The 21915-nt window shown below is 57.7% G+C and overlaps 1 protein-coding gene across 6 annotated transcripts in view; it reads left to right on the top strand.

Annotated features, from left to right (window-relative positions):
* Window positions 1–20595, top strand: part of PRR5 (proline rich 5) — a 70586-nt gene extending 49991 nt beyond the window's left edge. For 4 of the 6 annotated variants that reach the window (XM_010368824.2, XM_010368752.1, XM_030914593.1 and 1 more), the window contains 6 exons: window positions 7651–7699; window positions 10334–10391; window positions 15497–15588; window positions 16024–16164; window positions 17946–18081; window positions 19676–20594. In XM_010368824.2, coding sequence (XP_010367126.1) covers window positions 7651–7699; window positions 10334–10391; window positions 15497–15588; window positions 16024–16164; window positions 17946–18081; window positions 19676–20151 — 952 coding nt within the window. In that variant the 3' untranslated portion in view covers window positions 20152–20594. Of the gene's footprint in view, window positions 1–6189; window positions 6320–7650; window positions 7700–10333; window positions 10392–15496; window positions 15589–16023; window positions 16165–17945; window positions 18082–19675 lie in introns of all 6 variants that reach the window. The other 2 variants (XM_030914595.1, XM_010368684.2) reach the window with 2 other exon arrangements.
* The last annotated feature ends 1320 nt before the right edge of the window (window positions 20596–21915 follow it).

The following is a 21915-nucleotide window of genomic DNA, read 5'->3' on the forward strand; positions in this document are numbered from 1 at the left end:
GTATAATGTCCGGTTGTCTAGCTATTTTCTTGATCCCTTCCTTTGATCACCTTTCCTCCTCCTAAGGTACGGAAACGGACACACTTTGTGTAATCATTTTTACAGGTAGAGAAAAATATTTTTCTTTTTCTTTCTTTTCTTTTCTTTTTTTTTTTTTTTGAGACGGAGTCTCGCTCTGTGGCCCAGGCTGGAGTGCAGTGGCCGGATCTCAGCTCACTGCAAGCTCCGCCTCCCGGGTTTTACGCCATTCTCCTGCCTCAGCCTCCAGAGTAGCTGGGACTACAGGCGCCCGCCACCGTCGCCCGGCTAGTTTTTTGTATTTTTTAGTAGAGACGGGTTTTCACCGTGTTAGCCAGGATGGTCTCGATCTCCTGACCTCATGATCCGCCCGCCTCAGCCTCCCAAAGTGCTGGGATTACAGGCTTGAGCCACCGCACCCGGCATTCTTTTTCTTTTTTTTTTTTAAGAGACTAGGTCTCGACCTGTTGCCCAGGCTGAAGAGCAGTGGCGTGAACATAGCTCCATAGCTCACTGCCATCTGCAACTCATGGGCTCAAGTGATCCTACCACCTCAGCCTCCTGAGTAGCTGGGACTAAAGGTGTCCAGCGCCAAGCCCAGCTAATTTTTTTTTATTTTTTCTAGAGATGAGGTCTTGCTCTGTTGCCCAAGCTGGTCTCAAACTCCTGGGCTCAAGCGATCCTCCTGCCTTAGTGTTGGGATTATAGGCGGGAGCCACTGCACCTGGCTGAGAAAACAAGAAAAAAATCTTAACGAATAAGTCACTCTCCATCCAGAGGACTGTGGATTTAAGGACCTAAATCTCTTTTTATCTTGATGGCTTTGCATGACATTATCCCTGACGGGTCATTATTATGTGACCCACCCTCTTAAACAGAGTCTGAGGCCCCGGGTGCCCTCGTTGTGCTCAGCCATGAAGTCCATTTCCCCTGTGCTTAGTGGCCTGGGCTGCTATGTGCTGCCTATGTTGTCCCTGCAGAATACAGCCAGGGTGTCTGTCTGGGGCAGCCTCTCTCCCGGCATCCCATGTGGCTCATACTGGTTTGCCTTTGACCATGAGAAGCGTGCACCTGAGTCCTCAGGGTAGCGCAGGAGCTCATGGACAGGAGCTCGGGCCACCTGCTCCCTGCAAGGCCTCTCCTGCTGGCTCCTGGCCAAGTCGCAGATGATCTGTCCCTGCCCAGCTCCAGCAGGACCCTGCCCAGGTCCTGCTGGCCTAGCTGCTCCCAGGAAGCAGCAAACCCCCTGGACGGGGTGTCCCAGCCTCTGCTTTCTGACCCTGCAGACCCTTCCCACAGCTGTCTCTCTTGAGGCTGACATCCCAGGTACACCCAGGCTGTCCCGTCTGTAGCCTGCTAGCCCCTAGGGCCTGGGCTTTACTGCAGCTTCATCCCCTGGGCTCCCCTCCTGTGATCTGAGGACACCCACACCCCCACTTCTCCCTCCCTGGCATGGTGTCTTCTATTCCTAGCATGCATGGGGCTGGTTTGGGGTTCCCCTCAGGGTGTGGTGCCCTCCCACTGTCAGGAAGCCCGTGCTCAGCTCAGCTCAGGCCAGGTGGCCATGCCCGCAGCCTGTCAGCAGCAGGTCTCATGTGCAGGCCAGAGGTGCTGGTTAGATTTAAGCTACTTGACTTTGAAGTTTCCCACAATCCTGGACCTGGGCAGGCCCTCTTCTCGTGTCCTGTAGGAAGGATACCTGTTTTTCATCTGCAGGACTAGGGCTCCAACCTTGGGTTCCTTGGTCCAGCCTTTGGCTTCATCATTGCGTTCCCAGAGTCTCAGTCTCCCCATCTCTGTAATGAACATGGTTCCCATCTTGTAGGGCTTTTGCATGGCTGGAATTAGTGTACGAACTCTCCCCTGCCTGGAAGGGGTCTCACAGGTCAGGAATGAGGGGATTCCAGGTGCTGGTGGCTGCCAGGTGGAAGTCGCCCGTCCATTTAGCATTCATTGTGAGTACCCACTACCTGTAGGCTTGAGAGGTGGACGAGGCCTTCGGCAGCATTTCTAGCCAGAGGCAGTGGGGCCCGAACTGGCCACTCATCCTCAGCCTGTGGTCAGTTCAGATCTGAGGCGGTGTCTGTGCTCTCACTGGGGTCTGGGAGAGTTGGTGGGCACAGTGCAAATGGGGGGATGCTCAGCCATGGTGCCCCTCCCCCCTGCCCAGAAAAGGAGTGAGTGCAGTTCGGTCACTTCATTCTGTGTGAGCTGCTGGGTGAGAGGAAATGTCGGAGGAGGCGAGGGGAGCCCGAGAGGTGGCCAGTGAGTTGGAGCCACCCCAGGTAGGACTTCGTTAGAGCCACTCTGGGATTTGAGCTGAGGGGCCATTTGGTCCTGAAGGAGACATTCATTCATTCCTTCATTCCTTCGTCAGCATTCATGCCCGTACTCATCATGGGCAGGGAGAGGGCCAGGAAGGCTTTTCTGGGCTCCAGCTGCTCCTGGTCCCAGTTGACCCCCGGGACCCTCTGTTACTGGTGGAGGGTGTCCAGGTTCTTGGCGCTTTGAACAAAGAATTGGACAAAACATACAAACAAAGCAAGGAAAGAATTAAGCAACAAAAGCAGAGATTTACTGAAAACGAAAGCACGCTCCCCACAGTGGAAGCAGGCAAGCAGCTCAAGGGCCTGGTTACAGAATTTTCTGGGGTTTAAATACCCTCTAGAGGTTTCCCATTGGTTACTTGGTATACACCCTATGTAAATAAAGTACTGGCCCACAGTCAGTCTGATTGGTTGCGGAAAGCGACCAATCAGAAGCTGAAGTGAAGCACCCAATGCAAACGTGTGATTGGTTGTGGAAAGTGATCAGTCAGAAGCTGAGGTTACAAAGTTATACTCCTATGCAATGGAAGACTTGGCCCAACCAGTTGTGGTAGGGGTACTTGCAGTTTTTCATCTGCCGTGCAGAATTGAGAGGGGTTGCAAAGGAAGTAGCCTCTGGTCCTTTTGTTACTTGGGCGTGGAATGTTGGGGTCTTCCTTTGGATTTAGTTCTAGGAAGTCAGTGTAAATTGGCCTTAGGTTCCCTGCCTCCAGACCCTACTCGCCTGCCTCACCTCCTGCTCTATGTTCACGTGGATCTCAGGCCACAGACAACGGTGCAGAGGCCCAGACAGGGGAAGGGTCTCCTCCAGAGTCACATGGCGTGCTAGCAAGCCCTGGGTCTGCCCTCCAGCCCAGATTTGCTGAGCAGACACCCTCGGGCTCAGCCTTGTGCCTTCTGTGAAGACCCTCCCTTCTCACCTGGTGCCCTGCTCTCTGGCATCACCCAAAGTGGCCCTGCAAGTAATGCCTGCGGTAACTTTGAGACAGAGGCTGCGTGGACATGGGGATCACTCCATGAGGCTGAGGTCACAGCTTGGTCCTTGGAGGACCAGAGGACAGGTCCTGGGGACAGTGGGAGAAGGTTGGGGGGACTGCTGGGGTGGGGGCTGCCTGCCAAGGGTCACTCGGGGCACCACTGTCTGTGATCACAGGGTGAACCTCGGCCTTGTTAATGCCACTGTGCTGATTTCACAGTTGTGCAAGGGAGGATGTTGGGCCTCAAAGCCAGTCCTGCTACTAAGAGAAGCTGCTGGCCAGGCGCAGGGCCAGACTCCAGGGCTGGCACCACTCAGCTGCTCTGTTAGCCTGAACCTCAGCTTCCCCATCCATAAAATGGGGACACTAACATCACCTGTCAGGTGGCTGTGAACAGAGGCCTGTGACTGGCCTGCCTCAGCACTGCCCACAGAAGTGTGCAGGAGCATTAGTATTTTGCCCTGTGCTTCCGTGCACCTGCAGTACTGCGCTGAGCCCCGAGCTCTGGTGATGACCAGGTGCAGGAGCCACCTCCATCCCAACACCTGAGTGCTGGTTACCTCAGTCCAGGTCACCTCTCTGGGCTTCACTTAACTCCCAGATCCCAGACCCCATGGCGTGGTCGGGGAAGCCAGCCCTGAACTGGGGTCTAGCTTACAGCTTCTCCAGGAATATAAAGTACAATCCCCCCACCACCCCAAAAGGGCCTCTGAGGACTAGAGCACGCACTCACTGTGTATGGGGGAAGCTATGTTTATTGCACCTCCACTAGCCCCCACAGATCCATGGTTAAGAGAGCTGACCGGAGCAGGAACAGTAGACTTTGTCACCCTCCGACTCCTGGTGGCCAGGGGCACAGTGAAAAGGGTAGGCAGCTTGCAGAAAGCAAGCCTTATTTGGGCCTTTTTCCCCAGCACGTTGCTTTTGAAAACTTCAGCCAGTCCTCTCTTTGAACCACAGTGCAGGGCTCCCAAAATGACTACACATTGAAACTGTGCGATCTTAGTAAACCACAGGGAAAATGACAATTGTTCCATAATCTTTACAAACTTTTTTGTTGTTGTTGTTGTTGTTGTTGTTGTTGTTGAGACGGAGTCTTGCTCTGTCGCCCAGGCTGGAGTGCAGTGGCCGGATCTCAGCTCACTGCAAGCTCCACCTCCCGGGTTTACGCCATTCTCCTGCCTCAGCCTCCCGAGTAGCTGGGACTACAGGCGCCCGCCACCTCGCCTGGCTAGTTTTTTGTATTTTTAGTAGAGACGGGGTTTCCCCGTGTTAGCCAGGATGGTCTCGATCTCCTGACCTCGTGATCCGCCCGTCTCGGCCTCCCAAAGTGCTGGGATTACAGGCTTGAGCCACCACGCCCGGCCTTTTTTTTTTTTTTTTTTGAGACAGAGACTCGCTCTGTCATCCAGGTTGGAGTGCAGTGATGCGATCTTGGCTCACTGCAACCTCCGCCTCCCCAGTTTAAGCCATTCTCCTGTCTCAGACTCCTGAGTAGCTGGGATTACAGGTGCACACCACCACACCCGGCTGATATTTGCATTTTTAGTAGAGACGGGGTTTCACCATGTTCATCAGGCTGGTTTCGAACTCGACCTCAGGTGGTCTGCTTATCTCAGCCTCCCAAAGTGCTGGGATTACAGGCATGAGCTGCTACACCCGGCCAAAACTTGTCAGAACATTGAAAGCTGTTTTACTATTGGTTATAAACGTAACCAACATGTTTTTTTTTGTTTTTTGTTTTGTTTTGTTTTGTTTTTTTTGAGACGGAGTCTCGCTCTGTCGCCCGAACTGGAGTGCAGTGGCCGGATCTCAGCTCACTGCAAACTCCGCCTTTCAGGTTCACGCTATTCTCCTGCTTCAGCCTCCCGAGTAGCTGGGACTATAGGTGCCCGCCACCTCACCCGGCTAGTTTTTTGTATTTTTTAGTCGAGACGGGGTTTCACCGGGTTAGCCAGGATGGTCTCGATCTCCTGACCTTGTGATCCGCCCATCTCGGCCTCCCAAAGTGCTGGGATTACAGGCTTGAGCCACCGCGCCCAGCCAACATGTTTTAATATTTGGTTGTAACCATATAGAGAAATGAAAAAGATTGTACAGTAAAATTAATATTTAGTGCACTATAATTTAAAACATTGGGGCCAGGCACGTTGGCTCACGCCTGTAATCCCAGCACTTTGGGAGGCCGAGGCAGGTGGATTACCTCGGGTCAGGAGCTCAAGACCAGCCTGTCTAACATGGTGAAACCCCTTCTCTACTAAAAATACAAAAATTAGCCAGGCGTGATGGTATGTGCCTGTAATTGCAGCTACTGGGGAGGCTGAGGCAGGAGAATCACTTGAACCTGGGAGGTGGAGGTTGCAGTGAGCCGAGATCACGCCACTCTACTGCAACCTGGGCGACAGAGTAAGACTCCATCTCCAAAAATAAAAAATAAGCCAGGCACGGTGGCTCACACCTGTCATCCCAGCACTTTGGGAGGCCAAAGCAGGCAGATCACCTGAGGTCGGGAGTTCGAGACCAGCCTGGCCAACATGGAGAAACCCTGTCTGTACTAAAAAATACAAAATTAGCCATGCGTGATGGTGCATGCCTGTAATCCCAGCTACTTGGGAGGTTGAGGCAGGAGAATCACTTGAACCCGGGAGGCAGAGGTTGTGGTGAGCCGAGATCGCGCTATTGCACTCCAGCCTGGGCAAAAAGAGCAAAACTCTGTGTCAAAAAAATAAAAATAAATAAAATAAAAAATAGTGGGAACATAGCAGTTTGAGCAGTGTTTACCTGTTCAGAACATGATCAGTTTTCATTGATTTGCTGCACTTTTATCTGTGTTGGTCAGTTGCTCTTTCTTGTGTCCATTTTTACAGAATGCCACATGGGTTTCACACTGGGAGACAAGGAGGCAACACAGGTCGCACCTTTGCTGTCTGTGCATGAACTGCTGACAGATACTCAGGGACCAATCACAGACTGACTTTGAAAGAAATGTTGCAATTGGTCAGTGATTGTTGTACACATTTGTTACCTACATTTTGATTTGTGGACTGGAGAGCAGCCACAGAGCTTGTACTTTATGCAGTTACTCAGTTAATGTGCCGAGAACCGAAATTTGAACCATGTGGTTGGGTGACTGCTGTTACTTTACTTAACCAGGATAACTGAAACTTGCATGTATCAGAACCATGCAAATTGAGAACTGCCTGTAATTCAGGACTGATTAGAAAGTTTCCTAGGCCGGGTGCGGTGGCTCATACCTGTAATCCCAACACTTTGGGAGGCCAAGGTGGGTGGATCCCTTGAGGTCAGGAGTTCAAGACCAACCTTGCCAACACGATGAAGCCCCATCTCTACTAAAAATACGAAAGTTAGCTGGGCCTGTTGGTGCACGCCTGTAGTCCCAGCTACTTGAGAGGCTGAGGTGGGAGAATCACTTGAACCCAGGAGGTGGAGGTTGTGGTGAGTCAAGATCACACCACTGCACTCCAGCCTGGGGGACAGAGTAAGACTCTGTCTCAAAAAAAAAAAAAAAAAAAAAAAAAAAAAAAAAAAAAAGAAATTCCTAATGGGAATAGCAACCTAAAAAGTAAGATTTCTGATGTATTTGGTTCAGAAGACTATTGGCAGGTCATATCTGGGGCCTCAGCGCTGACAGTGTCTGTGTGCTTTCAGCCTGGCTGGTGTAGAATGTGATGCTCCCATTCTCTCAGGCCCTGGAGGTGTGTAGGGAGGGAAGGAGGAATTGTCAGCGTTGAGTGCCAAGGATGAGGGTCAGATCTCAGCTCTGGTGTGTCCCATGTGGCCCTGGTCTGGTGTCTTGACCTCTGCGAGCCTCTTTCCTCCCCTGTAATAAAAGGGGAGTCCCGGTGAATGCCTGCAGCTGGGTTGGTGAAGACTGAATGAGCTTCTCTGGAATAGAGAGGAAACACTTGGCAAGAAGCTCTGCAGGGGGAGAAAGGAGGAGCCCGTGGCATCCGGGTAGAAGGCGGGAGCAAACCAAGTGGTGCAGGCCCAGCCCTGCCAGGTGTCTTTCCAGAAGGTGTAAGACGCAGAGGCCACTGTCTTCCCTCTGAGGACCCCTTGGCCTCTTCTACTGTGACATGAGCGCAGGGATCTAGTTGAAGAGCCGCCACTGCGGACCGTGGAGGGCCCGGACGTGAGGCCGACCCAGCCCCTGCCGGTCTGGATGGGTGGGGCTTGTCCATTCCCCATGTTTTTGGGCTAAGCATGCTGGTCTCCCGCTGCCCAGGAGGCCCCACCCCAGTCCCTGGGTCCCCCACGCCAGTGCCGTGTGGTCTGGGACTCACTCTTGTCTCCCCTCCCACCCACAGGCAGCTACTGAAGACAGAGCTGGGGTCCTTCTTCACAGAGTACCTGCAGGTAGGTGGGTCTTGCTCCAGCCAGGCTGGGCCTGCCTCATGAGAAAGCACAGGGGCTCACCTGCCCCCGGGGGTGTGGAGCACCCGCTCCTCCACAGTCTGCCTGCGGTTCCAAGGACCTGCCTCCTTCCTTATCTAGCCACGTGGATTGTTGTGGAGATTAAATGATAAAAGGAGGCTAATTCTTTTTTGAGACAGTCTCCCTCTGTCGCCCAGGCTGGAGTGCAATGGTATGATCTCAGCTCACCGCAACCTCTGCCTCCCGGTTCAAGCGATTCTCACACCTTAGCCTCCTGAATAGCTGGGGATTACAGGCACCCACCACCACGCCTGGCTAATTTTTGTTTTTTTGTCTTTTGTTTGTTGTTGTTGTTGTTGAGACGGACGGAGTCTTGCTCTGTTGTCCAGGCCGGAGTGCAGTGGTGTGATCTCAGCTCACTGCAACCTCTGCCTCCCGGGTTCAAGCGATTCCCCTGTCTCAGCCTCCCCGGGAGCTGGGATTACAGGTACCTGCCATCATGCCCGGCTAGTTTTTGTATTTTTTTAGAGACAAGGTTTCACCATGTTGGCTAGGCTGGTCTCGAACTCCTGACCTCAAGGTGATCTGCCCGTGTCAGCCTCCCAAAGTGCTGGGATTACAGGAGAGCCATTGCGTCTGGCCAAGACGCGGTGAATTCTTAGCGCTGTGCCTGGCATGTGATCAACTCCAAGTGTTGTCACTTTCTCCCTCCCCTCAAACTCCTGGGATGTCCACATAGGTTTGGGGTATGCGTGGTCCCACTGAGCTGCACAGCGGTGATGGTGGCTGTGCCATCAGCATCACCCAGTGTCTGTCCCAGGTACTGCGGCATTTCACCTTTGCTGCACCTTCTCTGGCCAATAGGCCTGCACTGAGGATGCACACGCGTGCGGTTTGGTGGAACCTGCCACTTAGAGAGGTGAAACGACCTGCCTGAGGTCACACAGGGAGGGAGGGAGGGCAGCCAGTGAGGCCTGGCCTGGTGCCCCTGTAGCTTCCAGGGCTGCTGCGGTACCCAGGGCCCTGCTCAGCTCAGGGGCGTCTCATGCAGGCTGGGAGCGAGGCACCCACCTTGCCAAGTGAGTAGGGTTGAGGATGATGAACCCGTGGTCCCTCGTATCATGTTGTTTTAGGGGTTTAAAAAAATTGTTATTTAACAGCTTTATTGAGGTATAATTCACATGGCATACGATTCACCCTTTTAAAGTGTACAGTTTAATGGTTTTACGTGTGTCTTTTGAGACAGAGTCTCACTCTGTTGCACAGGCTGCAGTACAGTGGCGTGATGATGGCTTACTGCAGCGTCAACCTCCCAGGCTCAAGAGATCCTCCCATTTCAGCCTCCTGAGTATCTGGGACCACAGGCACACGCCACCTGGCTAGTTTTTTAATTTTTTGTAGAGATGGGGTCTTGCTCTGTTGTCCAGAGTCTGGTCTTGAACTCCTGGGCTCAAGCGATCCTCCTGTCCCAGCCTCACAAAGTGCTGGGATTACAGGTGTGAGCCACTGCACCCAGTGAGTTTTTAGTATATTCACAAAATTGTACAACCTCACCCCATCTAATTCTGGGAGTTTTTCATCACACCAAAAAGAAACCCTGTACCCATTGGTAATCCCTCCCCCCGCCAAGCCCTCCCCAGCATGAGGCAACCACATGTCTCCGGATTTGCCGATTCTGTACATTTCTTCTTCTTTTTTTTTTTTTTTTTTTTGAGACAAAGTTTTGCTCTTGTTGACCAGGCTGGAGTGTAGTGGTGTGATCTCTGCTCACCGCCACCTCCGCCTCCCAGGTTGAAGCGATTTTCCTGCCTCAGCCTCCTGAGTAGCTGGGATTACAGGCATGTGCCACCACACCTGGCTAATTTTGTATTTTTAGTAGAGATGGGGTTTCTCCATGTTGGTCAGGCTGGTCTCGAACTCCTGACCTCAGGTGACCTTCCCGCCTCAGCCTCCCGAAGTGCTGGGATTACAGGTGTGAGCCACCGCGCCCGGCCGATTCTGTACGTTTCGTATCGGTGGCATCACACGGCGTGTGGAGTCTTTTGTCCGGACTCTTTCTGTCAGCATCAGGTTCTTTCTCATTGGAGCGCAAGTCAGTGCTTCATTTCTTTGTGTGGATGGGCCACATTTTGTGGTCCATTCTTTCGTTGGCGGACACTTGGGTTGCTGAGACCACACAGCGTGCTTCTCAGCCGAGCCACCCCAGGCAATGCGTGCAGGGTCCCTGAGGTAGGGTGGCAGCTGACAGGCCCCGCCTTTGGTAATCAGAGCCCCCTCTTGCTGCAAAGTCCTTGCAAAGTCCTTTCTTCACTGTGGGACATGCCAGGCTTCTGCCTGCCCAGCTGAGCCCAGTGCAAGGGGCTGTAGGCCCTGTCCATCTCTCGGGTTGTCCGTGTGACCACCTCCTGTCTCGTGACAACCCAGGGTTGGGTCAGTTGCCCCCTGAGAGAACCAATGCTCAGGCCCTGCAGCAGGTGGACTGTGGGGCCTTGGTGAGTCTCCTCCCCCTTTAAGCCTCGGCTGCTCACTGGTGGATGGACTCTCGGAGGCCCTGCTGGCCAGGACACCCCAAGGCATCCACAAGGGCAATGACACCCCCTCTGTGTTTACCTTCAGAACCAGCTGCTGACAAAAGGCATGGTGATCCTTCGGGACAAGATCCGCTTCTACGAGGGTGAGTGTGGGCCCCGTGGCGGCCACTCTGGACCGTGCTGGGTGCTGGCTGGCTGCTGGGCCTCACGCTGGGGCCTCTCGGTGCGAGGTGTGGCTCTCTGGTCTGGAGGACTTAGAAGGACCACATACAGCCTTGGGGCAGCAGGGCCGAGATCCCTACCCAGAGGGGACCCTGGGAGAGGGTCTGCCCCCCGCGAACTTGCTTTAGCCGAGGAGGGCTACGAGACGTCGGGAAAAGCCCTGCTTCCCCTCCCTGCTTCTCCTCCCTGCCCACGGGGCTTTCCGGGCCTAGTGAGTTCTGTTCCCGCAGCCTGGAAGAAGCCCTGTCCCGGTCTTTGCTGTCAGAGGAGAAGTAGGTTAGGGCTGAGGTCGCCGATACTCACAGAGGAGGGAACAGGGTCCGGGGCTCAGCTGAGTTTTCTCTGTCGAGGCTCCCAGCCACCCACGGGGACCTTCAGGTTCTTGTTCCTGAGTGGGAGAGCACAGTGATGAGAGGTGATTTGCCCACAGCTACCGTGCACATCGGGGTGGAGGCGGGCCTCAAACCCAGGTCTGCCTGACTTTAGGGCACACACCCTTTGCCCTTCTCATGGCAAAGGGCGAGGTCCCCGCTGGCTTCACTGTGCAGGATGGGCTCCCTGTGGCCGAGCGCCTCGGGCAGCAGCAGAAGTGTGTGCAACCTTGCAGGAGCGAGCTGCCCTGGGAGCGGAGTCAGCTGAGGGGGGGCCACTCAGTTCCCACGGATGCTGCTTTGCTCAGGCTGTGCTGAGCACCCGATCCTGTGCAGGGATCGGGCCTGTGCTGTACCTGTGTGTTGAGCACCTGTGCACCGGGCACCAGGCGTGTGCGTCCCTCCTTGCTAGACTGTCCCGAGTGTTTCACATCTACTAACTCATTTGATTTCCACAACCCTGTGAAGAAGCCACCAGTGTTAGCACTGGACATGGGAAAGTGAGGCACAGTGTCCCTCCCAGGCCACACAGCTGCTCCGTGGCAGAGCCAGGGTGCCAAGCAGGCTACCGGCTCCCAAACCCATACTCTTCACTCCACTGCCCCAGCCTCCTCCTCCAGGCCTCCCTCCGACCCTGGGAAAAAGAGGTATTAACCCAGTCCACAGAGGAGGACACAGGCCCAGAGGCCTGGCATGTTCAGGGGACCTTGGAGCTGCGTGTCATGGTCCTTCCTCACCTCCAGTGCACATGTTGGGTGGGGCCAGCCAAGACAGGAACACGAAGAGAGGCTATGAGAACCATCAGACCATGGGGGAGACACGGGGGTTCTGGGAAGGCTTCCTGGAGGAGGCAGCATCTAGGCTGGCAGAACAGAGCTGTGAGCATTTGGCACCTGAGGAAGATGCCCGCCCACGCCCCTTGCCTGATGTGGCACATTCCAGTGGTGCCTGTGCCTCCCCCCAGGTCTGGCCCAGGGGAGCTGGGGCTCTTGGAGAAGGGAGTTTTGTGTGGCTTGAGTGGAGCTCTGTCCGGAGCAGCCTCCCAGCAGTGGTGCCTGCCCAGCAGAAGGGGCAGAGGGCAGCCCTGAGAGGCCCCACCTAGGGGCCCAGCATCCTCTTCCACCTCGCCAACCCTGCCTGGTGTCCCCAGGCCTCAGGGACAGGCACTGGGCTCTAAGCTGGGAGTCCAAGGCCCTGGCCTCCAGTTCCCACGTAGCTGCAGACACACGATTTCCTCTCCGGCTTTAGCACCCCTGTCTTAGCAATGTGGGGTTGAACAGTCTCTGTCCACTTGAGTGTTCTCTCCATGTCAGGCCCAGGTGAGCTCTGGGGACCCAGAGATGGAGGAGACCCTGGCCCTGCCCTGCAGGGACTCACAACCCAATTGGGGACACAGACACGGACAGAGGGTGACGGTCCAGTGTGAGGAATGTCAATGTGAAGGAGTGTCCTGGAGAAGAAAGGGTTCATTCTACCTTGACAGTCAGAGAGGGCTGCATGGAGGCAGTGGCCCTTGAGTAGGGCCTCAAAGTGTGGTCTGTTCAGGGGAATGTCTGGTCCTTTTCGGCCCCATGCAATGGGGGCATAGCCAAGTCCACACCCTGATGGGTGGCCTCAGGGGCCTCCCCCTTCCTGCCCCCCACCCCTGCTTGAGTTCCAGTGGGAGCCGTTCACCTTGAGCCTGCTCCTTGCAGCTGTTCCTACAGAGCCTGCAACTGCCGAAGGGTGGTGATGGCCCCCCGTGGGGCAGCCCCAGGACCTTGCCCCCTGCCCTTTCTCTGCCCCAGGGAGGCCTTGGACTTAAGCCCCTGGGCAGAGTGGGTCCTGGAAGCAGAGAGCCTGGAGGAGCGGCCTTGAGGTGGAGGGCTCCCTCCCTAGGAAGGGGAGGAAGGCTGGACCGCGGCCGGGGTTGTTGTTCAATGACGTCTGTGCGGCTTAAGGGAATCGGCTCCAGCAGCAGCTGGGCAACTCCTTGGCAACCTGAAACTTGGGACCTCTGGGCAGGAGCTCCTGGTCCTCTGCCGGGCCCTGGGATCTGCCGTCACTCGTCCACCAGGGAATCCAAACCCAGTGTGGGTCACGTTACCCAGCTGTGCTGCTTTACACACTTGCCTCCATGCCTGTGCCTCGGCCGTTCCTGCGCCAGACACCCTTGACCTGGTCCACCCAGCGGGTGGTTTTTCACACTGCCCTGTGCTCCTTCCTGCTCCTGGGTCTCCTGACAGGGACTGAGACAGGGTTGTTCATTTCCAGGGCCTGCACAAGGCCCTCAGCACTCAGATAAAGAAAGGAAAGACGGACCCCGGCCTGCGCCCACAGTGAGAACCGCAGGGTGGGAGCCAGCTTGGAGCTATTGCGGGGCCGCTCGCCTGCATCAGCCCCTGCTACTGCTGGGCTGGAGTCAAGGCACGGCGCGCACGCACCCTAGCCCCATCCTGCCAACAGCAAACGCCCAGTGCTGTTTAATCTCTGCTTTCCACCTGCCCACGTGGGGACGTGTTATCACACCCCTTTCATAGAGGATGCCACTGAGTCCGCCTGGAACTTCCTGGGGTTGCCCCGTGCTCTGACTAACCCTACTGCCCCACAGAGGGGCCCCACAGGACTGTCCCCAGCAGAGAGCCCCACCAGCCACGAGGCTGCCCTTCCTGGCCTCTTGTTACCGTGTGGCTCCAGCTGGGGCCTGGATTCTGTTTTACAACATCTGCTTTCCGCAGCATTTCCGCCCCGTGGGCTGGAGAACAGCCTGCGCTCAGCAGAACGCGGGCCTGGCCGGTGCCCAGAGCCACCCCCCGGCTGGCCTGGGAACTGAGCCGCCTTTCTTCCTGCCGCGGCGGAGGGGAACTGAAGGGACTTTGTGTGCGGGCACGGTTTGGCGGGGCGGTGAGCATCCGCCCGTCCGGGGCATTCCTGCTGGCCCCCGTCGCCCTCGGAGCCAGGCGTGGGCTACCCAGGAGGGCAGAGGGCTGGCCACCGGGCCGGGAGCCGAAGATGGGGACCAGTACAGCTCGCCCCCAGCCCCGGGGCTGCTCCTGGCTGGGTCCCACTCCTAGTGCCCTCGAACCTACATGAACCTGGGGGCTTCCAGGAGTGGGGGCAGGGCCCAGAGAGTGAGGAAAAGAGGCAAAGGTCCCTGTTCAGCCTCCACGTTCCCATGGAAACCTCAAAGCAGTTCTGGCCAGGGGTGCAGCCTGAGAGACAGCCGGCGACGCTTTCCTCTTCACTAAGAGGCGCCCACACCAAGATCTCTTCCGCCAGTTGCTCATCTGGCTTCCGGGGGACAGCAGAGGCCTTGGGGACACGCCCTTGGACTGTGCATCCTTGGACCCAGCAGCCCTCATCCCAGCGCTGCTCAGTCCAGGCAGAAAGGTCGAGGGTTCCACACGTTACCCTTCCCACCGGAGCTCAGAGCCAGCTTGGGCGGCTGTCCCCATCCCACAGGGGTCACTCACCCAGTGGATGGCACTGTTCCTCCCAGGGCCAGCAGAAATCCTGCAGTGCTGGTCCCGATGTCTGCTACCTATGTATCTGCTTCAGAGGCTCACCTGTCAAGATGTGTCCCCATACCACTAAGTCTGGCAAGCCCAGCTTGGATCGCCCCTCCTCAGGAAGTCCTCCCTGCCTGACCCTCTGCACCCTCTCCTCCCTCTGACTTGGTGCTGCTATTGGAAGTGGTCTCCGTGGCTCCCCAGACCTGACCACAGGCATCCTGAGCTGGCCTGGCCCTGGGTCCTCCGGGCGACTGACTGTGGTGCACCCTTTCCTCGGAGGCTCAGCATCTGTCTGCTTGATGGGGGTCAGTCACCGCTAGCCACTGCCCTTAAATGATCCTGCTCAGTGTCCCACTTCCCTGCCATGTGATGGATCGGTGGCTGTTTGGGGCTCAGCTGGGTCCCCAGTGCCCAGTATCAGGGCTAGCACGGAGTAGGTGTTCTGTAAATGTTTGTTGGAGGGGCAGGCAGTGTGGGGAAGGAGGGAGGAGGTCGGTGGGTAGGTGAAATCAACTGTTTAACTGGGTTGTTAGGAGGATCTGATGAGACTAGGATGTGAGCTGAAACTGCTGTGCCAATCACGCCTGTGTGGGTCTCACCTGTGTGGGTCTCACCTGTGCCGGGTGTACCTGTGTGAGTCTTACCTGTGCAGGTCTCCCCTATGCGGTTCTCACCTGTGCCGGGTGTACCTGTGTGAGTCTTACCTGTGCAGATCTCCCCTATGCGGTTCTCACCTGTGCCGGGTGTACGTGTGTGGGTCTCACCTGTGTCAGGCATACGTGTAGGGGGTCTCACCTGTGCCAGATGTATACCTCTGTGGCTCTCACTTGTGTGGATCTGGTATGTGACAAGGGCCTGGGAATTGGTAGCTGTCATCTGCCAGGAGCAGACCCTGAGCCAAGTTCCCTGTTCTCATTTCGTGCCCTCGGCTCTGGGAGGCTGATCTCTTAGCCCTATTTTATAAATGGAAGACAGAGGTTAAGCAGTGGGCCCAGGGCCGCAGAACAGCTGAGCTGTGGAGCTGGACGTCGACCTTGGGCAGGTGCCTCCAGGGGCCTGAGCCCAGGCCCTCCACTCCCGCATCCTCCGATGACCCATCCTGGGTGAGTGGAGGCATCTGCCAGAGCCAGTCAGTCCCAGTGGTGACGGCCCCCCTGCCCACAGGACAGAAGCTGCTGGACTCGCTGGCAGAGACCTGGGACTTCTTCTTCAGTGACGTGCTGCCCATGCTGCAGGCCATCTTCTACCCGGTGCAGGTGGGCGGCCCAGCCCCGGGGAGGGAAGCCCAGTGCCCTTGCTGTGCCCACCCTGGCCTCACTCTACAGAGGGGGGCTGCCGGGCTGGGGGACGCACACACCTGCTCTGCTCTGTGCTGCTCTCCTTGGGCTTCCTGAGTTGCTCAGAGCCTGTTTCCACCCCTTCAAGCTGCAGATATGGACACCTCCCTCCCCGTGAGTCCCCCAGCAGCAGCAGCGAGGCACAGAGTAGGGGGCTCTGTGACAGTAACCCTTTTACTGCCAGAGGAAACCGAAGGGGCCCTCTCTCTTTGGGACAGGGTCATCTGAGAAGAACGGGTGGAGGGGCCTGAGGGTCAGCAGGTCTCTTCCCCCTTTGGGGTCCCAGGGCCGGGAGACGGGAGATGAGGACGCCTGTGACCCCAGCCGGTGGGGTGGGGTGCCTTCCCTCCACAGGGCAAGGAGCCGTCGGTGCGCCAGCTGGCCCTGCTGCACTTCCGGAACGCCATCACCCTCAGTGTGAAGCTAGAGGATGCGCTGGCCCGAGCCCATGCCCGCGTGCCCCCTGCCATCGTGCAGATGCTGCTGGTGCTGCAGGTGGGCACAGGGTCAGGCATGGGGACTGTGGGGCAGTAATTGGGCTCAGATGCCCACGGGCAGAGCATGAGACGAGGATTTAGGGGCATGAGATTTAAGGAAGGGCCCGATCAGAGGAGAAGCCTGTCAGGACCTGGGGCCAGGGAGCAGCCGGTTGGAGCTATGGGTTCAGGAGAGCTCAAGCCGCAGACCTGTTCCTCCTAGGCACAAGGCTGGGCCTTTATACCCTGCGTCGGCCAGCCTGGGGTTGTAACCACCCCCAACACACACATGCACATGCACATACTATACACATGCCTGCTTGCACACATACTACACATGCACGTGCACTTACTACGCACATGCGCGCATGCACACGCATGCACAGTGGCCCAGTCATTTCTGTCCAGAGGGCTTTTGTCAGCGGGTCAGCTCTGGGGAAGACATTCTGAGAGCAGTTAGCCCCCCTCACAGCAGGTGGGGAGAGGGTGCCTGCCCCAGAAAGGAGTGGGGCCCCCAGTGGCATCCACCGCAAGCCGGGGGTTTCCGTACACTGCCCTTCCCAGGCACCACACTTCACAATTGGCCGGCTCATAGCGCTGTTGCAGGACCGAGCAGGCACTGCTGGCCACCCCATTTTACAGGTAGGGGACTCAAGTCCTGCTTGCTGGGAGCTAACAAGGGCAGGAGCGCAGCCGCACCCCAGCTCTCGCAGGTGCAAAGCCCTCCTTATCGTTCTGAATTCCTGTGAAGATCTTTTAAAATTAGGGTCTATGGGGACACTCCCAGCACTTTGGGAGGCCAAGACGGGCAGATCACAAGGTCAGGAGATAAAGATCGTCCTGGCCAACATGGCGAAACCCCATCTCTACTAAAAATACAAAAATTAGCTGGGCGTGGTGGTGTATGCCTGTAATCCCAGCTACTCGGGAGGCTGAGGCAGGAGAATTGTTTGAACCTGGGAGGCGGAGGTTGTAGTGAGATCGCACGACTACACTCCAATTTGGCAACACAGCAAGACTCTGTCTCAAGAAAAAGAATTCTACCCCGTGTATCTTGTGCTGAACCACCTGACAGCCCCTTGAGGCCTGCTGTCTTCCATTATTCATGCATTCACTCATTCCTTCATTCACTCATTTAATGAGTGCAAGCACTCGTTATATGTTGGCTTTCTCCCAGCCCTCTGTGCGGGGTGCTGGGGTCACAGAGCTTTTGTCCCCGCTCAGCGCACAGCTGGGTGAGTAGCCTCATCTCCCGGGCGGTGGCTCAAAAACACCTGGAGGTAGCGGTGAGCTCTTCAGAGCTCCGGATGAGGGGAGGTGGCCTGAGCCAGGGATGGGAAGAAGAGAGGGGCTTGTGAGGAGATGTCTGATGGATGGGGTCTGCACCTGGCCTCATGAGGCAGGGAGCCCCAGGTGAGCATCTTGGCCCTCCCTGGGTGGGGTCAGCCAGTGTCTCTGGAGAGACTGTCCAAAGCCTCTAGGACTTTTGAGTACGGGGCCCCTCCGAGGGGTGGAAGGTGCAGAACGCCCATCTCATCTGGCCACGGCCTTTTTCCAGGGCACACCATGGTCTCCCAGATCATGACACTTCTGTGAGCTGCAGAGTGACTCAGGCCACATGCTCTGAGAGGGGCTGGGAGACAACTGTGGGCCCTGCCATGGGGACAGAGAGCCCATGGGAATGGGAGGCGGGAGGCAGAGGACAGGCTCTCTGGTGGGTGGGACATAGGGTTGAGAGCCTGGGACCACCAAGCTCAGGTGCTTGACCCCCCCCTTACCCCCCGCCCCACTCTCCTGCAGGGGGTACATGAGTCCAGGGGCGTGACCGAGGACTACCTGCGCCTGGAGACGCTGGTCCAGAAGGTGGTGTCGCCATACCTGGGCACCTACGGCCTCCACTCCAGCGAGGGGCCCTTCACCCATTCCTGCATCCTGGGTAGGGGTCTGCCTGGGCCTTGGGCTGGGGCAGGGGTGACCACGGGCCCTGTCCATTGTGAACAGATGGGCAAGCCGAGGCCCCACGACGGAACCAGGATCTGACTTCAGACTGGTTCTCAGCCGGGCAGCAGTCCCCAGCCTGCCGTGTGCTGGCCTGGACCTGGGGATCCATGACGGTGGACGAATACCGTGAGCAGTAATGTGGCGACACCTTGGAGAGCCCCACCAGGGCTCTGCGTTCCCCAAGAGTCCACATTCATGGGCAGTCTTGCAAGTCAGAAATGGGTCAGGCGGAGTGCTCAGAACATGCACTTGCCGAAGTCTGAGGACTCCTGGCTCAGTTGGAGAACCGAGGCTGGGAGGGATGCGGCCTGGGGGTGGGCGGGCTGAGCCCTGTGGGCGGCATCCCGGGGCTACCTGGTGCATCCAGCACAGCTGGCCACGTTGCTCCCTTGATGGAGAGCCTCTGCGATCCTGTAGCAATGTCCTTTGAGTACCTGCTGTGCACCAGCCCGAGGCCACGCCCCTCCCCTCTAGCGGGGGAGGCTGACCAGTGAGTCCCCTCCGTGTCCCACCATTAGCTGGAGGCTGGGAGCATCCCAGGCAGAGGGAACAGAGCTGGGGCAAGGCCCACTTGAGGCTATGCCCTCCTCATCCAGAGGGGCTCCCCATCCCCAACTGCTGGTGTGTCTCAGCTCAGGTGGTGCCCTGGCCGCTGGAGAACTTTGAGCCACTCAGGCGTAGCCCTGGGTGGCAGGACCTCAGCCCCTGCCTGATGGGACCTTCTTCCCCTGGTCCGGGAAAGGCCCCTGAGCCGCTCGTGTGTCGTCTGCCACCTGGTGGCCACTCTTTGGACTGCAGGGTCTCAAATGGGAGCCTGAACCCTGCCCCGTCACCAGCCTCAGCCACCAGTGCCACTGCCTCCCGCCCAGATGACCCAAGGGGCCTCCTCCCTGAGTCCCCATGTCTGCCCTCAGCCCCCACAGTCTATTACTCCACGCAGCGTGCAGTGAGGCATATTTACAACTGCCTGACCACAGGCTCCCCGCATCCCCAGGATGGAATCCCCGCCTTGACCTTACATGGAGAGCCTGTCCCCATCTGCCCCCATCGTAGCCCCACAACCTGGCCCCATGGCTCGCCTGTGTGGACTTCTTGCCGCCCCCCGCTTCATCTCCTTGGACACCAGCTCCAGTGGGGCGGGGGCTGCACCTGCTTAGGAAAGTGCAGACGTCCAGCAGGTGCCGAAGTCCATACACTTCCACAAGTGGAGAAACTGAGGCACGGGGGTTAGGTAACTTACTTAGGGTCAAACACAGGTCGCTGGCAGGGTGCAGGTTCAAACCTAGGCATTTGACTTGAGGTCCTGTGTGTCCAGGCTGGGCCTAGGTTGGAGAAGAGAGACCAGAACCTGAGCTAGTGTCAGGGCTTGTGGTGGCAGGACCTGCTGGGCTGGGCCTGGGATCAGCGTGGGCTGGGCCTTCCCCGTAGCTGCCCCTGCACGAGGACCCAGTGTGCAGCGAGCAGCAGGTGCCGAAGCAGGCGGGGACACAGGTAGCCTCTGGTGTGACAGTGCCCATGTCTCTCCCCAGAAAAGCGCCTCCTCCGCCGCTCCCGTTCAGGGGACGTGCTGGCCAAGAACCCGGTGGTGCGCTCCAAGAGCTACAACACGCCGCTGCTGAACCCCGTGCAGGAGCACGAGGCAGAGGGCGCGGCGGCCGGCGGCCCCAGCATCCGCAGGCACTCCGTGTCGGAGATGACGTCCTGCCCCGAGCCCCAGGGCTTCTCCGACCCGCCTGGCCAGGGCTCTGCCGGGGCCTTCAGGTCCTCCCCAGCACCCCACTCAGGGCCCTGCCCCAGCAGACTGTACCCCACGACCCAGCCCCCTGAGCAGGGCTTGGATCCCACTCGCAGCTCCTTGCCCCGCGCCAGTCCGGAGAACCTGGTGGACCAGATCCTGGAGTCCGTGGACTCGGATTCTGAAGGGATTTTCATTGACTTTGGCCGGGGCCGGGGCTCTGGCATGTCCAACTTGGAGGGCTCTGGTGGCCGGCAGAGTGTCGTGTGAGGCCTCGCAGCTGGCCTTGAGTTTTTACTGACACGTCCCCATGTGCGGAGGTGTCCATGTGGCGTGTGTGGGGGTGTGTGTATGTGTGAGACTTTTTTACTCTGTGCCGTCCCGCCAGCCCTGTTGGCCTCCTCACTGGCCTTGGTCGCTTTGTATTTCTGTCTTGGTTGGAAATACCATCAGCCTCCCTGACCCGGCTCAGGTCTGTTTCAGGCATCTGAGTCAGCATTACCTGGGGGCCTGGGTCAGGGACAGGGGTCGGCTGCTCGTTCCCACGCTCCTCCTGCCCCAGCCCTCTGGTGTCCACACCTGCCCGCAGAGAATGTGAATCCGGTGGGATCTGCCCACGCCAGGCCCCAGAGTGACCAGACTCCAGCACACCTGTCTCTTCCTGCCTGGGGTGGCCATGGGGATGGAAAGGAGTGGAATAAAATCTGTCCACCCAGCTCATGTCTGTGGTGCCTTCCCTGGGGACGGCCCTTCGGGGTGCTCACCCTCAGGCCTTTGCTACTTTCTAGGGAGCACAGGTTCCCAGGGTCTGCATGGAGGGGGCCGGCCTGTGCCTGTTGTCCAGGCCTCCCTACTGCTCCACCATCCCTGTCCCTGATGGGAGGATCGGGAGATTGTGGACGGAAAGGCTGGGATACTAGGGAGTGGGGCTGGCCCTGCCACACAGGAGTCTGGCCCTGACTTTGCCCCGGCCTTAGCAGGGAAGGAATCACTGAAGCCTTTGAGGGAGGGAGGGAAGGAGGGGTGGGGGCGGGATCTGCCGGCTCCTCCCGTGCTACAGAAGCGCCCAGGGGTCCTGCGGGGTGGTGATGACCTGTTGAAGGCCACTTGGCCTGGGAAGGACAAGCCAGCACCTGCTCTGACCTCCCCTGCAGCCTCACTACCCCCAGACAGGTTTTCCCAAGTCCCCAGGATTCCCCGCTCAGCTGCAGCAGGCAGGGCCTGCTCCCTACCCCCCTCAGTGAGGCCCAAATGTTACTGAGAGCCAGAGGCCAGCCCAGCACCACGGGCACCCCTTTCAGGGCAGGAGCTGAGCCTGGGGTAGGCTTGCCTGGCCAACCCCGCCCTTTTTAAGCATTGGGTCAGCGTGGCCTCCATGGGGAGGGGTGTGGGGGTCTCTGATGGCGGGCATCTTTCCACACTGCGTTCACCTACTGATCTGCCACCCCAGCAGCCTTCCATGCGCTCGCCTCTTGTGGCGTTGCTTTTCTCGAGGTGGGGAAGGAGTGCTGAGCAAAAGGAGGACAGGCCCAGGGCAGGGGAACTGGGTGGGCATGAGCCGGGCATGAGCAGGAGGAGGACATCACCTAACCTCTGAGTCGTGGCCAGAGCTGGCCCAGGCTGTCTGCTGGCAGAGCCTTCGGGATGGAGGAGTTTCCCTCTCTGGTGGGAGAAGCAGACCTGGCACCCCTGCTTCAGCTCAGGATAGGAGGGTGTAGGGGTGGGGGCGGGGGGAGCTCCAGCTTTCTGACTCTGCTGAACCTCAGTTTTGTCATCTGTGATATGGGTGCATGCCAACCCTGTGGAGCTCTGTGAAGCTGCTTGGAATGGGTAATAGCCCCAGGCAGGGCTCAGCTGGGCAAGGAGAGGAGCAAGAGCGGCCTCAGGTCCCAGGCCTGGGGGTAGGTGGTCATTGAACAGGAAACCAGAACCTGGTCTGAGAACCACTAGGCCAGGCTGACGAGGCCAAGATCCCTGAACCAAGCTCTGGCTCCCAGCTCCATCATGGAGCCAGCGGTGGCCTGGCGTGGGGAG

The sequence above is a fragment of the Rhinopithecus roxellana genome, chromosome 13, assembly GCF_007565055.1.
Source record: "Rhinopithecus roxellana isolate Shanxi Qingling chromosome 13, ASM756505v1, whole genome shotgun sequence".
Lineage (NCBI taxonomy): Eukaryota > Metazoa > Chordata > Mammalia > Primates > Cercopithecidae > Rhinopithecus > Rhinopithecus roxellana.